General features: G+C 42.2%; 3 protein-coding genes and 1 long non-coding RNA gene across 4 annotated transcripts; 2 read left to right on the top strand and 2 right to left on the bottom strand.

The window, feature by feature from the left end:
• Positions 1–183: 183 nt before the first annotated feature.
• On the top strand, positions 184–2,667 carry rpp21 (ribonuclease P 21 subunit). The gene is made up of 5 exons (XM_039810288.1): positions 184–353; positions 493–593; positions 1,457–1,539; positions 1,719–1,853; positions 2,060–2,667. The coding sequence occupies exons 1-5, from the start codon at positions 297–299 to the stop codon at positions 2,149–2,151; spliced, it is 468 nt and encodes a 155-aa protein (XP_039666222.1). The 5' UTR covers positions 184–296; the 3' UTR covers positions 2,152–2,667.
• A 213-nt stretch (positions 2,668–2,880) lies between these two features.
• Positions 2,881–4,609, bottom strand: aqp12 (aquaporin 12). Its single transcript, XM_039810286.1, has 3 exons — positions 3,936–4,609; positions 3,271–3,387; positions 2,881–3,184 (listed from the first exon to the last, which is right to left on the bottom strand). The coding sequence occupies exons 1-3, from the start codon at positions 4,528–4,530 to the stop codon at positions 3,060–3,062; spliced, it is 837 nt and encodes a 278-aa protein (XP_039666220.1). The 5' UTR covers positions 4,531–4,609; the 3' UTR covers positions 2,881–3,059.
• A 1,206-nt stretch (positions 4,610–5,815) lies between these two features.
• On the bottom strand, positions 5,816–9,958 carry LOC120565000. The gene is made up of 3 exons (XR_005640175.1): positions 9,760–9,958; positions 6,691–6,776; positions 5,816–6,152 (listed from the first exon to the last, which is right to left on the bottom strand). It is a non-coding gene; the product is annotated as an uncharacterized LOC120565000 (long non-coding RNA).
• Positions 9,959–9,962: 4 nt separating this feature from the next.
• On the top strand, positions 9,963–16,505 carry slc35d1a (solute carrier family 35 member D1a). The gene is made up of 12 exons (XM_039810285.1): positions 9,963–10,191; positions 10,495–10,528; positions 10,640–10,726; positions 10,820–10,887; positions 11,021–11,092; positions 11,260–11,328; positions 11,579–11,681; positions 12,778–12,870; positions 13,520–13,587; positions 13,856–13,934; positions 14,013–14,095; positions 15,931–16,505. Exons 1-12 carry the CDS (start codon positions 10,082–10,084, stop codon positions 16,034–16,036), a joined length of 972 nt encoding a protein of 323 aa, XP_039666219.1. The 5' UTR covers positions 9,963–10,081; the 3' UTR covers positions 16,037–16,505.
• The last annotated feature ends 2,473 nt before the right edge of the window (positions 16,506–18,978 follow it).

The raw sequence follows: 18,978 nt of genomic DNA, 5'->3' as shown, positions 1-18,978 counted from the left end.
TTATTTTATTTTATTTTTTTTATTTTGAATTAATTCAAGCCTAGACTCTATGACGTTTCTATGAAGTTCATGGTATACACTCCTGTACAGTTGGTGGCGGTATAATACAAAAGTAGTAATCTGCCAAAAAACTAAAAGAAGAAGAAGAAGAAGTAATTGTGCGCTTTAATTCTGAAGTTTTTGCCCGGAAGTGTAACCGTTTTAGATGCCCGCTGAGGTCAGGCGGCTGTAGCTGTAGCTCAAAAGCCGCTGTAACTAAACTGCTACTGTATTTTTTTTTGTTACCTTTGTGTGTAATGGCACTCCAACTGAAAGACAAAGACGCTTATCAAAGACTGAACTATCTTTACCAGGTAGGAAATAAATAAGGTAAAAGCTATTCGCTGTCATGGTAGCATTCCTTGGCGGTACTGACGTGGCTAACATGCTAGCTACTTTTTGCTAAGCAAAAACATGTAATGATTTCACTCCACCGGTTTTATCTCTTTACAGGCAGCGCATTGTGTTTTATCCCAAAACCCGGAGAATGTGGAGCTGGCTCGTTTCTACTGCTTCACACAGAGGACCATTGCAAGGCGTTTAGTTCTCAGACAGTAAGTTCATTTTCTTTCAATATGGTCTAGCTAGTTGTTTCTTTCGTCTGTTATTGATTTTATTTTGAAGGCCGAATTACAGCAATGCGCTGTCACTTCCGAGTTAACTTTATTTCCGTCCCTTTTGTTTCCCTGTCACACAGACAATTATTTATTTTGTGTCAATCCCACAAACACCGTCCTACTAACTGTTATAACTCACCACTAGAGCAACAAATGTATATTAATCTTAGAAGTATTAGGGGACCACTAAGGTCTATATAAAAGAGACTTCAGATACAGTATTAGGGGACCACTAAGGCCTATATAAAAGAGACTTCAGATACAGTATTAGGGGACCACTAAGGCCTATATAAAAGAGACTTCAGATACAGTATTAGGGGACCACTAAGGTCTATATAAAAGAGACTTCAGATACAGTATTAGGGGACCACTAAGGTCTATATAAAAGAGACTTCAGATACAGTATTAGGGGGACCACTAAGGTCTATATAAAAGAGACTTCAGATACAGTATTAGGGGACCACTAAGGCCTATATAAAAGAGACTTCAGATACAGTATTAGGGGACCACTAAGGTCTATATAAAAGAGACTTCAGATACAGTATTAGGGGACCACTAAGGTCTATATAAAAGCATCCAAGGAGCACCATGTCACGGGACCTTTATAATAAAAATGTACTGAGCCATTTTAAATACGTTTTTGTGACCCATTTTAAAAGATATACATCTTCAGTTGGAACCAATGGGCTTAGGAATGAGCAGCAACAAAAAAAGTATACAATAACACCAGCCTGATACTTTTAGTCTAACCTGTTCATAAATAGGTTTTCAACATCTGTTAATTGTGGATTTTATTGCAGAGACCCATCCGTGAAGAGAACACTATGTAAGAAGTGCTGCTCATTGCTCATCCCTGGTGTAACCGCTTCGACAAGACAACGGAGTAAGTCGCTTCATCATTTACAGCGACAGTCCAGTTCCTGCTGCTACCTGGCATTGCATACTGAATGCATTTAGATTGGTGATGTCCTAAACGGCTCATTTATGCGTTTTTAAATCTCAATTTGTTTGACAAATTTAAAGAAAAATGACACTAACCTATTTGTTAACTTGTGTCATCAGGAAAAAACAGCAGGACCCGCTTCACTGTTGTGCGGTGCCTCAGCTGTGGGCAGTGCAAAACATTTCTGAACGATCCCGATCATTGTTTATGGGTAGACCAGCCCGAGGCTCAGCTGGAGCAACAGAAGCAGCCAGGTGACAGAGCTCAACTCGACGCTGTACGCCAGCCTCGCAGAGGCTGGTTTCCATACGCATACTGTCCTTATCTAAACTATAGTCTGCACTGAAGCATCAAGATTCATACTGCCTGTTTTATTTTTCTAAGATGTTTCCAACTCCCATTGGGCCAATAATGACTTGAAAATGGCAACTGACCATTATTTAATCTTTCTCACCCACAGATCCAGGCCCTTCTATTCAAAAACAGCCAAAGGACACAAAGCCTGACGTGTCTTCTAAACCCAGCGCTGCCCAGAGCACTGCCAGCACGTAGCAGTTCTTTTTCTGACTGTGATATATGAAGGACCGATATAAATTTTTTTTTAATATAGGTGTAACTATGATGTTACATAGATCTCCAATGTTTTAGTATTTTTATTGATTTAGTAACTTTTTGGCCTCTGTGATATAATTTTTAGTATCTTTCTGCAGTGTACACAGTGTGAAAATATTATTTTGTTTTTTAAATGCCACCAACAGATGGCCACCGTGTGGCGTGCTACACATGTAGGATTTAAAGGAACACTGTGGTGAGACTGTTTTTTTTTTTACTTTATTGATGATAATGCTTGTATTAAAAAGACACTGACAAGAATGGAAGAATGAATTGAATAAATGAATTCAACATTATCTTGTATCCTTAATATTTAACATTTTCTGTACAGTAAAAATCTCTTCACTATTAACAATTTGTTGTCCGTTACTTTACTTAACCCTCGTATTGTCCTCCCGCCCACTATGCAAAGTTTTGTTTTCCTCGGTCCAAAATAAAAAACGTTTTCTGCCGCTTTTCCCGACATTTTTGTCACTTTTTTCCATGTTTTTCTTTCTCTTTTTGCCGATGTTTTTGTCACTTCTGCGCTTTTTTTACTTTTTTGTTTTTTTCTGCCCTTTTATGGCGTTTTAGTTTTTTTTCCCCTAAGTTTTTTAAGCTTTTTCCGTCATTTCAATCCATTTGTTTTTCTTCAAATGCTATAAAATTGAATAAAACACCCAAATTCAATGAAAGTAGTGAACTGATCATTTATTTTACTTGTGAGGAGCATCGTATGGAACCATCTAAGTTCTTTCTTTGGACAATTTGGTTGATGGAAACCCAAATTTCTGATATAGAAACTTTTAGAAAATGGGTCAAATTCGACCCGAGGACAACAGGAGGGTTAAAAAAAATAAAGTGTAGTTTCATATTTTCTTTTCTCCTTTGTCCCCCTTTGGCAGTCGAGAACGTGTCTTCTGAGAATAGATTAGGTTCTTGGCAAAGATCCTTGGAATATGGCCCATGTACAAGACAAGGGCCAGAGCCATGCCTAGAAAACAAGACGTTAACTGTAAACAGTGTGTTCACTTTAAAAGAATGAACACATACAGTACATTTCATTGTGATGCAATATACCTGTGAGAGAGCCCAGCCAGTAGACCACTGCGTACTCTGTGATGGTAAATCCAGGACAGTGGAAGGTGAGGCCATATGACAAGGAGGGATTCATGTAGGCTGAGGTGTATCCTCTGGCTGCACAAAAAGAACGGACAAATAAAGTGTATGTTAGTCGATCTGTATTGTGCTGATGCTGTTAAACAGTTGAGCAGGTTTTTTTTTAAAGATTACTTTTGACAGGACAGCTAGGGAAGAGAGAGAGAGGGGAAGATGTGCAGGAAATCATCACAGGTAGGATTCGAACCCTGGACCGCTGCGTCGAGGTATAAACCTCCAACTATATGTGCGCCTGCTCTACCCACTGATCCAACCCAGCCACCTGGTGAGCAGGTATATGGGGGAGGCAGATGCATGACTAATACCAACGTGGAGTCCAAGGAACTCATCATTTAGTGTTGTAGATTACTTCTGGTAGCTTTATCAGGCAATAAAGGTTGCAGGTGATTTAGGCTTCCGTTTAAAGTAACAGGCAAGACATTATGTAGAAGCACAGAAAATGTGATCTCAGATAATAGTTTGTTGCCCTGATTTCCCAGTGGGTTCCCATATTTTTATAATATTTTGTTTTATTAGCAAAAGTTTGATGATAGTGATGATAAAGGAGGGGTTCCCCTTAAACTTACCTGTATAGGACAGGAAAGTGAGGAGGACAGCGATTAGGGGCACTCGGATCAGAGCAGGTCTGCGTCGCAGGTTTAGAAGGACTAGATGAAAGAAGAACGCGCATATGCACTCGGTGAAGAACCCGTGAAGCACAGAGACCAGCAGAGATGTGCTGCACTCTGTAGACATCAGATTTTTGATCATGTGCATGTCTGTCAGCTCCAGACTCCAGTAGTATAAAGCTACAAGAATGGCCAGATGGGCCCCAAGAAACTGGGCTGCGACAGCAAGGAGAGTGGGCAGGGTGGTGGCCTCCAGCTGCAGGAACTTCAGCACAACCAGGGTGGGATTCCCTGACGCATCACCACAGATCACACCGTGGGTCAGCAGCACCACAAACAGTATGGTAAAAGTCACATCAGGACCTAAGCCCCCGGCCCACTCGCCCACATCCATAACGGTCTGCACCTCCAGCCGACATGCCACCAGTGTGAAAGAGGAAGCAAACTCCAAAATGAAGCTAAACCGTGGCCATTTTTTAAGGAGTGTTCGGACCAAGGCTGCAAAAATGACAGCAGCCATGAAGTATCCGAGAGATGCGTTCAGTCCAGACATGGCTCAGATCTGCTGTTTCTTTTCCAAAAGAAATGAATGAGGGTTTGACTCGACCACTCTGCTGTCTGTTTGGCAACGTGGCACATGGCAGAGACACATTTCTTATCAGAGACACGTCATGTTTTTATCCCACAACCACCTGCCAAAATACACATGGGCCTTGACACAAGGTCAGGTCAAGAAGCTGGCCTTCATTCGGTGGTCATGTATAATTAGATCAAAGCTTCGGTTAAATGCTTCCTTCCCCTGTCTACAGGATATAGTGTAAATGTTCTTTTTCTGACGACTAAATGGCGGAAGAGTAATTAATATACAAATGAAAACATGCCCGCACTGGATTCAAAAATGCGCGGGATGTTAGGCTATCTTGTAGGACATCAACTTTTTTACTTAGCCTAGTTGTCCAGTGCACACAAATACAATTAAGCAAGCATGTTTCATCAAAAACAGTGAAAAATTGGTCTAAAGACTGAGGTATTTACAGTAACCATCATATTTTTCATTGTTAGTTTTACTTTAAATCTATCGAGAATAAAATTGAGATACAAATTCTCACCTATAGGCCCATATGCAGCTGGTGGTATGAAAATAGAAAATGAAAAGTCTGACATGATAAATTAAGTTTTTTTTTCTTTCAGAAGAAAAAGGGGTGTAGCTTGGAGGATGAGCAGGGGTTGGGTGGGTAAAAAACAAGGGGGTAAGCGAGCATCCGGAAGGCGTAGCTCCTATGGGGAGATTCATAGGCTAACAAGCCATCAGCTTCCGCTAGCATCCCATTGACTCCCATTCATTTTGGCGTCACTTTGACAGCGAATAACTTTACATCTGAAGCGTTTAAAGACTCTATTTGTCCGTTGTTTATTTCTGAAGAAACGCGACAACGTATAAAAGGCTCCATTACCTTGTACCTCACGTTATGGCTCCGTAGCAGCCGTTTTTGTAAAAATAGGCTAACGATTGTGTCATGACCACGCGATTTTCTGTCGCACAGTAGAGAAATTACTGTATAGTCAGGAGAAGCTGGCAGGCAATCAGGGGGGGGGGGGGACGTGGAGGCATACAGTCAAGGGAGAAGCCCATAGAGAGTCCATGAAAGCATTGGAACAAAATATTTCTTTTAGTTTTGATGGATTGGAAATACTTCGGTATGTGGCAAGTAAATTCATATGAAGTAACATTTATCCACGAACAGATTTCTCTCGGCACAGCTACCAGAAGACTTACAGATTTCAGACAGGTTGCTCACGTCACATCTATGTGATCAAGCTCAGTTTGAGGCTGCGCAGTAACGCTCAGCCATCACCGGGAAAGTGCTTCTAATTGACTTCACTGGTCTCCGTCGAAGTCTATGGCGTCGCTGTGTCCATTTATTCTACTGTCTATGGTATAACAAAAAAAGAGCAGTGGCGTTGAGGTCCTTCTACTTCTTTCAAATAGCTGGAAGAATCTTCTCCAGAGTGATATCGGTTTTGTTTGGCACTCAAGAGCCATACATTTCTCCATCAAGCCATCCCTGTTTTTTTACCGACTCCTCCTGCTTCTCCTTGAGCATCGTCTGTTTGTTGTTTATAGACTCCAGCAGACAGGATTTGTCCTTTCTCAGTTTCAAGGCCCTTGTTAGCCTGAGACAGAGCAGAGACAGTGTCGGTGAAACAGATAGGATGAAGGATAAGAAACAAATAGTTGATCTCGTATACTGGGTTATGTGCCTTTTCATTTGTTTTGGGCCCTTACTTGTAAATCCATGCAGCACAAGGACACAAAATAACACACGTTTCCCATATCGTCACCTTCCTAAAATATGGTAATGTTTTGACAACAATGATTTTTTTTTGCCTAAATCATCTCCTCATGGTGCTGGACGCCTTTGGTAAAATTGCCTACATCCTCAGTTGATCAGGTCATGTGATTCTACACCTTTAGTATAATGGCCTATGTCAAGCGTGTGACTTAGGCCATTCAGTTTTTTGTGTTTTCTGAAAAATCAGAAAAAATTACATAGGCCATTATTTTAGGAAGGTGACGATATTCAAAATGAACTTTCTCAAAAAAAAAGTACTTTCCGGATATGTTATAATATGTTTGCACACAATGTGTTGTAGGTTGAAAGAGCCACATTCAGGGATATGACTTGAAAGGATTATGCATAAGATTGCTCACGTGATCAGATGTTCCCTGAGTCCACAGCGTTGGGTCTATATTCCTGCAGCTCCATCTTATTTTTATATGTATGCAATGTTTTTCTCCTAAAATAAATAGAAAATATATTACAGTATGTATGCTTTCTTTTCAATGTCTAATAGCTTGTTTTTTCTTGACTTTTCATGGAATATTTGTTTCGGTGATAGAACACAACTTCTCGTGGAATCTCCTAATGTGTGTGTCCTGCTGGAACGTTCTTGTACAGCACTGTGGATGCAGAGAGGTGAGCAGCCCCAAAACCTCATCCCAAACCCCAGTCACTCATTGTGAATGTTACTACATAACAGGGGCGATTCTAGGATCAGACCTTTAGGGGGGCTCAGCCCCTAATGAGAATGTGACACGGATACAGTGCCATGCAAAACCACCTCCGATTGGCCAAAACTAAGTTTCTGTTGACCCTAACCTTGACGGGGTTACAGGTGCATAGCATCGGTGACAGCAACACAGGATATTAAACCTGTTTCAAGCCCTTTGAACCTGTAATTGTTTTTCCTCTGTTACTAACAGACAAGTTCACTTGTCCTAACTTGAAGCACTAAGATTGATTTTTTTTTAATTAATTTTTTTTTTTATTTAAATTTTTTTATTATTATGATTTTTAGGGTTGGCTGAGCTCCCCTAAAAAGGGTCCCCCTCACTCTCAGTGCAACACTCACCCCCACCATCAAAGGCTGATGCACCCCTTCCCCACAAGGTGACCACAGACAGTGTGGCTACACTGATTTTAGTCACCAGCCACCAGACACCCCCCACAGATGCACCCCTCCCCTCCTCCCTCCCATCATCACGTCAGACTGTGTCCAAGACTGCTCAGATTCTGTGCTGCTGAACTGGGGGAGCCACTGAAGCACATCTTCAAGCTGAGTCACCGTCTCGGAAGAGTCCCAACACTGTGGAAGGCATCATGTCTCGTCACGTCCCAAAGAAGCCACACCCAAGTGAGCTTAATGACTACAGGCTGGTCGCTCTAACATCACACATGATGAAGACCATAGAGCAACTAGTTCTGTGGATACTCACACCCCAGGTACGTCATGCACTAGACCCGCTACAGTTTGCATACCAGGAGAAGGTGGGCGTGGACGATGCCATCACATCACTACACAGGACGCGTTCTCACCTGGACAAGAGGAAAAGTGCTGTGAGAACCATGTTCTTTGACTTCTCCAGTTCTTTTAACACCATCCAACCCCTCCCTCAGACTAGGAGACAAGCTTTTGCAGATGGGTGTGGACGCTCACCTGGTATCTTGGATTACAGACTACCTGACAGAGCGGCCACAGTTCGTCAGACTGAAGAACTGCCTCTCTGACACTGTGATCAGTAGCACTGGAGCTCCACAGGGAACTGTGCTCTCACCAGTCCTGTTTACCCTGTACACATCTGACACATGACACGTCACAGAGTCATGCCACATGCAGAAGTTTTGGGACGATACTGCAATTGTGGGGTGTATTAGGGATGGGCAGGAGGAGGAGTACAGGGGCCTGGTGGAGGACTTTGTGCTATGGTGCAAACTCAACCACCTACAACTCAACACTTCTAAGACCAAGGAGATGGTGGTGGATTTGCGTAGGTCTAAGCCCGCTCTGCTGCCAGTCTCCATTGAGGGGGTCATGTGGAGATGGTAAACACATACAAGTATCTGGGGATACACCTGGACAATAAACTGGACTGGTCAGCCAACACTGACACACTCTACAAGAAAGGGCAGAGCCGGCTGTACTTCCCGAGGAGGCTGCGGTCCTTTAATGTCTGCAGCAAGCTCCTCTGGATGTGTTACCAGTCTGTTGTTGCCAGCGTCCTCTTCTATGCTGTGGTATGCTGGGGAGGAAGCACTAAGAAGAGGGATGCTGGGCGACTGGACAGGCTGGTAAGGAAAGCTGTCGTAGGCGCTGAACTGGAGTGCATCACTTCAATATCAGATAAAAGGACCGTGAACAAACTGCTCAACATTTTGGACAATGACTGTCGTCCACTCCACAGCACTATAACAATGCCATGCACAACTGACAGACTGAGAAAGTCAGTTGTCCACAGGGCCATACAACTCTACAATGCTTCACTAAAAGGAAGAGGAGAAATAGACTTTTCTGCATAGTCTGTCTGCCTCTCCTCCCTCTCCACCACTTCCACTACCTCCTATAACAACAGTTATGTACACTGGCCCACTGGTTACTGCTTACACTGTTTACTGGCTATATTAGCCCATGTGCACATCCCCTCCCTCCCTCCTTCCCCCAGCCTAGACTGAGGTCTGACTTAATACTTGGAACAGTGGCTGTAACCCTATTACTTCAAACCTCTAATATTGACTGTTGATTTGTGTCTATCCTTTATTCCCATATAGTACCATATTTAGTGCTGTCTTTTAAAAAAAAAAAAACTTTATCCTTGCACTGCTATATAGTTTTTATATTACTATGTCTATATTCCTTGCACTATTGGACTTATTTGCACTACCACCATGACACCCCCTCTCATAGAGCACCTTACCATGCAGACTGAATCACAGGGTCAGTCCCTGCCCTGTCACTTCAAGCCTCTCATGCTTATACATCCCTTATAGCACATTCATGTGGATTTAGTATTTTTTCTTTTATTGTCCATATTATATGTTTTTTGTTATTTGTTATTTTTATCATCCTGCTATGATGTATGTTGTGTGTGATTACTCTATTCTTCTCTGGCTTCTGGTAATATAATGTTCTAGGACATGTTTACTGCGGGATGTCAGTAAATGTAATTAATGTACGTCTAAAGTCTATATATTGTAAAGCTAACTAGCAACCTAAAATATAGCACTAACAGTCTAAAACAGTCCTAACAACTAGCTGTAACTCTTTCTCATTGTAACATGAAGGAATTGTAGCCTACCTCCTAACTTGTGATTGAATTATAAAGATCACCTGTAAGATTAAAATCCAGGAAATGCATTTTGTTGTCAATGCAGTACATAAGGGTAAAAGTAATGGATAAAAGCAGAAAAGATAACTATCGCCATCCAGCTTTACGTTTACAAACCTCCATGTAACAAATAAAGCAATCCGCCGTTGGCATTTTCAGTTCCGTATGAGTGTGCTTTCTCTCTTATAGGCAGACTTTAGCTACCGATAAACCGCACTTTGCCGTTCATTTCAGATTTCAGTGACAGTAAATAACCGAAATAACCCACGCTTTAAATTTCTTTAACGCACGTTCAGATTTGAGGCGGAAGTTGGGAAACGTCGACATCCTCGTGTTTTGTGTGTGTGTGTGCGTGTGTAGCGGTGGGCGAGGGAGCGAGCCAGTGAAGTGATGGCAGGGGAAGAGCAGACTCTCAAAGAGGAATGAGAACTTGTCGGGGATGGCGGACAGACCTCTGACACTGTTTGTGAAGCTGTTTGCCGCTGGATTTTACGGCGTGAGCTCGTTTCTCATCGTCGTGGTGAACAAAAGTGTCCTCACCAACTACAGGTAACGGGTTTGCTAACGCTTATGGCGGCTATAGAGTTAGTTGAGAAGCTACCTTGGTAGCTAACGGTTAACCTAGCAACTGGAAGTTGTGTCGGCTAGATAGCGGTTGAGCCTTTCAGCTAACGGCAACTTTTGGCTAGCGAGGTCGTGTACAGACTGAAATAGGAGAGCTTAATTTACAGTAGCATTTTAGGAAGCTGTATTTTAACCTGACGTTACCACTGGAAACAAAGTAACGTGTTAGGTTAGCTACGACGTACTCAGTTCACTGGTTGTAACGGGGACTCAACTCTGCTGTTTCAGGTTCCCTTCTTCAATATGTGTCGGAATTGGACAAGTAAGTTGAATGCTCCCCCCCCCCCTCTTTGTACAACGCATTTCCAAACCCACATCAGTCCCTGAAAGCAGGCAGAGATAAAGTAATGTTCTATTGAATGTGTGTGTGCAGATGTTGGCCACAGTGGTTGTTCTGTGGGTGGGCAAGGCTGCGAGGGTGATCAGCTTCCCAGACTGTGATGAGAGCATACCTCGCAAGGTGAGACCACCTATCCATCAATACAATCATTATTTAAAGTTTCCACCATGATCGGTACAGGTTTTTTAATTTTTATATTGCCTGGTTTTACAGACGTTTCCTCTACCTCTCCTTTATGTGGGAAATCAAATCACTGGTCTGTTCGGAACCAAAAGGCTAAAGTAAGTCCTCATCTCTAAACTATTTAGGCTGAATGATGGTGAAAGGGAAGTTGATTCAGTGCCATCGTGAGCTCATTGGGCATGGCTGTTGATGTTTGGCCAAGTTAAAGCAATTTCTGTCCTTTTCCGCCAGTCTGCCGATGTTTACTGTCCTCAGGAGGTTCTCCATCTTATTCACAATGCTGGCTGAGGTACTTCTTCTCAAGTAAGATTGCACGTGAAAGATAACCCATTTTTCTCAGTCATTTACGGTTTCCTTTACTCACTGGGACACCAAGCCTTCCTCTTTGTACTGTATCTGAGGCTTTTCTTTTACAGCTCAAAGCAGCCAGATAGAATTTCATTGCTCTACTGTGTTTGACCTTTTGGCAGGAAGAAATTCTCCAGGCCAGTCCAGCTGACAGTATTTACAATGATCCTCGGGGCGTTTATAGCCGCAAGGTAAGTCCTACTACATCCAGGTGTCTCGGCTGTTAACCAAACCAGAATAACCTTCACTACAAAGGGTTGTCCTCTCCTGATATATGTCCTCGCTTTAGTGATATTGACTTCAGGGTCATTAGACATAGTTGTAGAACTGTAGTTAAAGGAGCTCCTCTGAAACAGCATGCCCAAAGCTAAATCATTAGTCACAGAACAGTTATTTACAGCCCGGACACTTTCTTTCGCTTTCTCTCATCTCTGTTGGTAGTTCTGACCTGTCCTTTGACCTGCAAGGCTACGTGTTCATTCTCCTGAACGACGTGCTGACTGCAGCCAACGGAGCCTATGTGAAGCAAAAATTAGATGCAAAGGTATGTGGCAGCGCCATCCGATGAATAGTAACCATTGTTGGGTCGGAGCTGTTTTTGGCATTGAGATGATGTTTGTGAATATAGAGAACCCAAACGGTCCTTCAGCGTCTGGTTTAAAGGTACTCGGTGTACACAAACACCATGGGTTGGGTATTTTCATTCCCCACTAAGTTGATTTGATTATCACTGTTTGTATCTCTATTTGCAAAGAAAGAATCATTTATTACTCCAGTGTATTATACAAGTTGTGCTTTACTATTTATTTTACATGATTTTATTTTGTTTTTTTTGGGAGGGGGGTGGTTTGCATTATTTTTAACAGTCAGAATTACAGTTTAACTTTTGAGTCAAATAAAAAGTATTGTAGCTTGTTTCAGTCGTCTCTAAGGCCTCCTGCACACTGGCTGCGTGGCGTGAGCGTGTCCGCTGCGTGGTGTGTCCGTTTTTATTTCGGCTCCCATGTTAACAGGTTAGAGCGTGCACACTGCCTATGTGACACGCACGTCTCAGGTGCATCTCGAGCCGCGCCGAAAACACGTGCCTGCTAGAAATAGAACCGACACCTATTTTTCACGCGACACGCAAGCATGTTTGAAGCGTTTTCAGGCAAAATAGAATAGGAAAAGATGTTTATAAGTCATTTTGACACAAATACATATTAATCAATGACATTTTGATGTTTGCAAAGATATAGAAAACACCAAGCAACAGAAACGCCACGCTCACGCCACGGAGGCAGTGTGCAGGGGGCCTTATGTCACATGAGCAGACTACTCAGCTCTCGTGTTACAGCAGACTGGGTACAGATTTAGTCTGTGATGTCTGTCTCACCATCTGCTAATATGGCACAAGACAAAGAGTTGTGTGTGTGTGTGTGAGCGATGTTGTGAGGGATTGACGGATGGAGCCACGTGAAGCGGCATCAAACAAGAGGTTCTAGGTAGTGCAGTGGGCTGGCCATGCATGACATGTGTATGCTAGTTAGTGAGGAATGCACTCAAAAGACTTGTGAATAACCCTCTCTGTTCTGGCTCTGCTTATTTTTTCATATTCCTGTTGCTCCCTGCCCATCTGTTTTCTATGCTCTTTCTCACAGGAGCTGGGGAAATATGGATTGTTGTATTATAATGCGTTATTTATGATAATTCCCACACTACTGTTGGCTCATGTGACTGGAGATATGCAGAAGGTAAGTAGTTTGACTCTTTCTTCTCTATAAGCTCTATTTCGAATTATCTTCATTTAAACCCTACAAATATATTCAAGCTTGGCAGATGTCAGTGTTTGATTAGTAGTTAAACCATCAAGTCTTAGAAGTTAGTTTAGTTGGATTTGGCACTGATCAGTTATTGCAAGGTTTAATCCTAAATTGAAGTGAGTGCACATATGTCTAAGCATGGGTGTGTGCCGTAAGTACGGGCTGTCTGTGAGTTGGTCAGTGTTGGCAGAGACCTTCTGGTTTGCCCAGCTGGGGCCCAGCAGCCATGAAGGCACAAAGCTGCTATTATGCACCTAGTAGAGTTATTACAGCAGCGCCTACAGCCTCCTTTGACTGAAAAACCCCCCTAATGACACAGACTACTACCTCTTTTTTTTTTTTTTTAAAGCTATTGGAAACTCTGTGTTGAATATTTAAGTATGTAAGGGTTAGTTGTATGCACTCTCTAAATTGTGATCAACAACTCTGCAGTGCTCCATTAATCAATTAATATTTAAACTCAAGTGATTTGTAATACACAATAGCCTACATATTTAAATGTACTTCTGTTTTTTTTTTTAAAAAGCTGTTATGTACATGTGTAAGTACGTCGTTTCTCATGCTGTGCTTCTCTTGTCAGGCGGTGGAATATGACGGTTGGTCAGACATGTTTTTCCTCGCCCAGTTCATCCTCTCTTGCATCATGGGGTAAGAATACAGGCCAAGGCTTATGTGTGACGTGCATGCGTGCGCAAGGATAGTGTTTTGTGCCAGAATTGAACATCTGGATTATACCAAATATTTGTGGTGTCACCATATTATCAGTGGCTGAAATCTAGATTCTAGGCCATTGCTGAGTGTGTGAAGCTCACAATGGCCCATTTGTCTACCATGTTGCATCAACATTGTGAAACTCTGACTTTGTGCCTGCAAAGTGTTGAGTCATTTGTAATATGATAACGTGGTTCTCTTGCAGGTTTGTTCTGATGTATTCCACTGTGCTTTGTACACAATACAACTCTGCATTAACAACTACGATCGTGGGCTGCATCAAGGTAAACTGCAGATTAGTGGGAAGTAATGGTTAAATGCGCTTAAAAAAAAACTTCATTAATATTTCCTTCATTTTGCAGAATGTCCTGGTGACATACATTGGGATGGTGTTCAGTGGAGACTACATTTTCTCTTGGACTAACTTCATAGGTTTGAATATCAGGTATACATGGTCTGTTTTCTAATTTATGCTGAAATGTCTAGTTGTCTTCATAGATGGATAGATTTTTTTCACCCAGGTTGGCCGGGCAATATGGACAAAAAAAATAATATCTAATAGGTGACCTATGTGAATCGTGTAGATTCGATGAGAAAATGTTGAGGGGGGGGGGTTTAAGTACTCGGGGCTGGTGCCCGATTTCTGCCGTATGACTATTTTAGAAAAATAAATAAATTAAAAAGTCCACATGGGATTTGTTTTGATGCGGTGGATTTAACCAATCATCGAACTTCTACCTTCCTATGAAACAAGTTCTAGCCAATCAGTTGCAAAGTAGGGCGGGTCTTAGCCGAAATGTGAGAGTGCAGTGCCGGTGTGGTCTCCGTGGTAACACGGCTAAAAAGATGGAGGCAAAGTTTATCAAACTTGGAGCATGTAGATACAGGCAGCTTTAGTTGAGAAAGGAGTTTAAATAAAATAAATGGCGCTGGGCATGAATAGAGGACAAGAGCAAAAGGGGGGAGACGGGAAGCTGTTTAGCACTTGGTGCCTCAAACTGAGGGAGCCGGGTGCTTCTGCAGCTCATGTTCAAGGAAGATACTGTACGGCAGCAGCGGTAAGACGGGGCTTGTTAGTCATTAGATGCTAGTCACAAAGCTTTGGGCTGTGCACTCTGTCATACAAGTACGTTACCTTCAACGACGGCTACCGCTACCGTTGCAACTGCGACTGTTCCTTTACTGACCGACCGTGAATACGTGTGTGCACGTTAATAGTGGAACATGATTTGTCATAACGATATCCTTCTCACCTTTTTCACCCCTGACCCATTTTCATGCCTTAGATAGATAGATAGATAGATAGATAGATAGATAGATAGATAGATAGATAGATAGATAGATAGATGTATAACTACACTGCAGACTGGATTCTGTACTCACAGAGTGACAGGTGTGAACGGGTGCAGCGTGGGTTCCATGCACATCTGGTTATCACTGTTACAAACATGCATAAAATGTCTGTCACACTATATCGATAGAAACCGTATTGTCTTATCCTATATCTTAAATATATCAATATACCGCCCAGCCCTACACCCGGGGACATCCAAAGTTGTTTCGGGACCCTAAGTAGAATTTTCCTCCAACACAAACCCTCACCTATCGGGCATTCCAGGACATACATTTTGAATTGTATGGACACAGCAGATTGACTCAGTTACATATAAACATGAGCAAGAACTATAAATACCATTAACTATCAAATTGTGTTGTTTTTAGCCACACTTTCCGTCCATAGAGCCATGCTATATGGATGGAAAGCTTGCTCGGTTCACCACTTTGGTACAGACTCAAATATCTCAACAGCTATTGGATTGATTCCATGAAAAACTGGTTCATTATGCATGTAGCGTGTTCTCATTTCTGGTTTTAAACAACTGAGGAAGGAAGGAAGGGTCCACTAATATTGTGTCAGACTGGTCCTCCCTAAAAGGTGAACTCCTAAATAATTTGTCTCTGTTGAGCAAAGACAAAGGTCAATGCTGACACAGATGTTATTGATACTAATGTGCCAGTTGGCTGCAGGAATTTATATGTGCATGCTAATTCTCGTTTGGAAATCTGATGAACTTTATGACTAATGACGTGCTGCAACATGTTAGATACAAATGACAAGTTTATTTTCCAGTCTCATTTTGCCTGCAGCTGTCGGTGAAAAGTTTTTTGTAGCCTCTCTAACATTAATGCTAAAACCTGATGCTGAAAAGATGTAGGAGTTCTTGTACGGCTGTGAACTGTTTGTATTCTCACACACGGCCACTGTCTGTGTTGTTGCAGTATTGCCGGCAGCCTGGTGTACTCTTACATCACTCTGACAGAGGAGCAGTCCAATAAAGCAAGTGAAAATGCCAAGCTGGACATCAAGGGCAAGGTGGTTGTATAACGGACACACTGGATTATTATATTTTTTATGCTGACGAACTAGAAAACTATTTTTAGTACGACTTTTATTTATGGCGTATTTCAGCAGCAAAGGCGTGGCATGATGGGAATAATGTTGGGGGAAACCTCTTTCTGTGTTTGTGTGGAAATGGAGCCACACCATCACCACGCCTCTCTTGCCGCTGCCATGGTGATGAACACTCCAGAGGGATTATGGGTTGGTTTTTAGATGTTTTCTTTTTAAATATTTGTATTTTGATACTGTACATGTGAGCATTGAGAACAAGGGAACATGGAACCAATATTATTTATATTACAACATTTCCTGACACTTGGACAAACTGAAAGTTAAAAGTTGGGATGACAGTGTTTCCTGAATACAGGAGTGAACTGCTGGAATTATCAGTTACTTAAGCATGGGTGTGTACTGATGAATCTTGGGACTATTAAATATTATATAATTACAATAATTATTTTGAAGGCACAATCCTTACTTAATGGCATTTTCTGTTTTGCTGTTAACGAGGAATGTAACTTTAGATGCCTTCTAAGCACGGTGAGATGCACTGACACTGTCATTATCTGTTGTCTCAGTCTTATTTCTGCGCATACACTTATAAGCTTGTTACAGACGAGCGGCGATGCCAGTCTAGCCTGGGAAAACCCTGACGAACTTCCGGCAAATTTAAGATTTGCTCTGCAAGTCAGTCTGGCCAAAAGCCCATTCAAGCCCATTTCCAATTTTTCACTCACCAATTTCAGGCACCAATCACAACCGTTGAGGCGGGCTTTACACGATGACGATAGCGCAGTGACGGCGAGCAGCTTTTTGTTTACGTTCACCATGACGGCCACCCGTTGATGCCGCTGTCGCTGCTACGTGACCCAGATCGTTGATCTGACTATCCAATTGCGCCCAGAGGCATTTGAGCGGCGTCCGTTGGTGACGCCCCCTTTGGAAATGGGCTGTGAATGAACCTTGCCCAGACCCACTCTCAGTTACAACTGATAAGGGTTGGTGTCAGCCAGGCTAATGCCAGTCGTCTAACCTCATCCTTCAAACAACCCATGTGGATGGGCAGTAGGCTGTCAGTTCCCATCAAGGATTGTGGCTTTAAATAAATGTTGCTTCCTCCTTTTGGGAGATGATTTAAAGATTATGGTTTACATTTTTCTTCCCTCAGTATTTTTCCCTCAGTATTACTTTTGTTTTGTAGTTTGTTGTGGACTCACGAAGGCTGTAACTGTTTCTTGTTTTTTTTTCTTGACAGTGTTAACGCACTTTTAACTGAGGGAGCCCCTGCTAAAGAATTGCCTCACCTCCTGTTACATTATCGATTGAGATTATTCTTCTGAAATGTATGTTTCACTTTTTTTAAGTATTGCAAGTAAAACATGTTTTTCTAAACCTTGATAGTCAGGTACGAGCATTGACCTTTTTTTTTTTTTTACATTTTTATCTACATGATTTTATATTTATTACTTTTTTAGAATAATATTCATTTTGTAGGTGGAGTGGCTTGTGAATTGTTGATGCTGATCTCATCTCAAACACAGTAACCATGGATTTGTAGCTGAAACACAATGATGTATTTTTACATTAAAAAAAAACTGTTGACATGACGTATTCCTTTGGATTTGTTGTCAGGTTACTCTTTTTCTTTTTTTATATCCAACTTTAGTCTCTTATTTTTGTTGTTGTAATTGTTTATTTGTCGACGGTCTAACAGTTTTGTAACTGAGGCTCTGTTTGTATTTCATACCTGCAAACTTGTCGCTTTTCGGCGAAAATCGCCGTTTTGAATGGGAAAATGTCATCGGAGACCGGTGCTAATTAAGCCGGTGCCTTAACGACCGTTATCTACAGGACCGAACAGCAACTCCGATATCGGTGCCTTATTTAGGTGCCACTTAAATGCCTCCGCTTCTTTCTTACCCCTTTTCCACCAACAAGAACCAGGTGCTGGTTCAGAGTTAGAGCTAGTGCCGGTTCGGAGTTGGTTCGACTGACGAGCCTCCAAAGAACCGGTTTGCTTTTCCACAGGCTAAAGAGCTGGCACAGAGCCAGGTTTTACGTCACTGTATACGTCTCATCTTTCCCAGCACCGTTAGCGCGGCGGCGCCAAACACAAACACACCATCAACAATGGCGGACGTTGCTTTGCCATTGATGTTCATGGCTTTGCGGACCTACATCGGCATCCAAACATCCGTCTAACTTTGGAAACTGGCTTCTCGTAGTCGTTGCGTTGATCTCCAATCCATAGCAGACTATTATTACTTCATCAAAAGTAATAAAAAAAGTCATGTTCTTGCTGTCAATATTTAAATGTTCTCCTCTTCGTTGCTGTCAGCTCTCATTTCAGTATGAATGGTGGCTGCCCTCGTCCTCCCTGTTTTACCTCTGGTTCATAATTTCCAGTGCTAAGCTCTGAGCTCACCTGTACTCGCTCCTCTTCTCCTTCATCCTCATCTCAGCATCCTCTCATCCATCCCCATCAGTGTCTAAACTCCATCGGGAGTATCCTACAATACCCACAGCCTCATTTGGTGATACTTTTGAGATCGTCAGAATTCAAGGACATGCAAGAATAAACTACAGTAGAGCAATGGTTCCCCCTTCTGTCATAGGGTGGCACAACATCACATTAGACAGGATTTTATAGCTTTGTGAGTCACTCTGGCTTCCAAGTTGTACACCGGCTCCATTCAGTCTATAATAAAGGTTGTCCAAATGTCCCCCATACTGATCTTACAGATCTGTTTTAAACCCCCTGTGGTTGGGGGCTGTCTCTGTAAAAATGTGTACCTGGAGATTAGATTTTCGCCAACTGCGTTCAGCTTTTCGACACTCTCTTTTTTCTGTTCTCACAACTATAAAATTTCTCCATGGAGATCTTTTCTTACCAGAGACAGCTTTGACCTTAGTGGGAGCAATAACAT

This window comes from Perca fluviatilis, chromosome 9 (assembly GCF_010015445.1).
Source record: "Perca fluviatilis chromosome 9, GENO_Pfluv_1.0, whole genome shotgun sequence".
Taxonomy (NCBI): Eukaryota; Metazoa; Chordata; class Actinopteri; order Perciformes; family Percidae; genus Perca; species Perca fluviatilis.
This window is presented reverse-complemented; position numbering and strand designations above follow the sequence as displayed.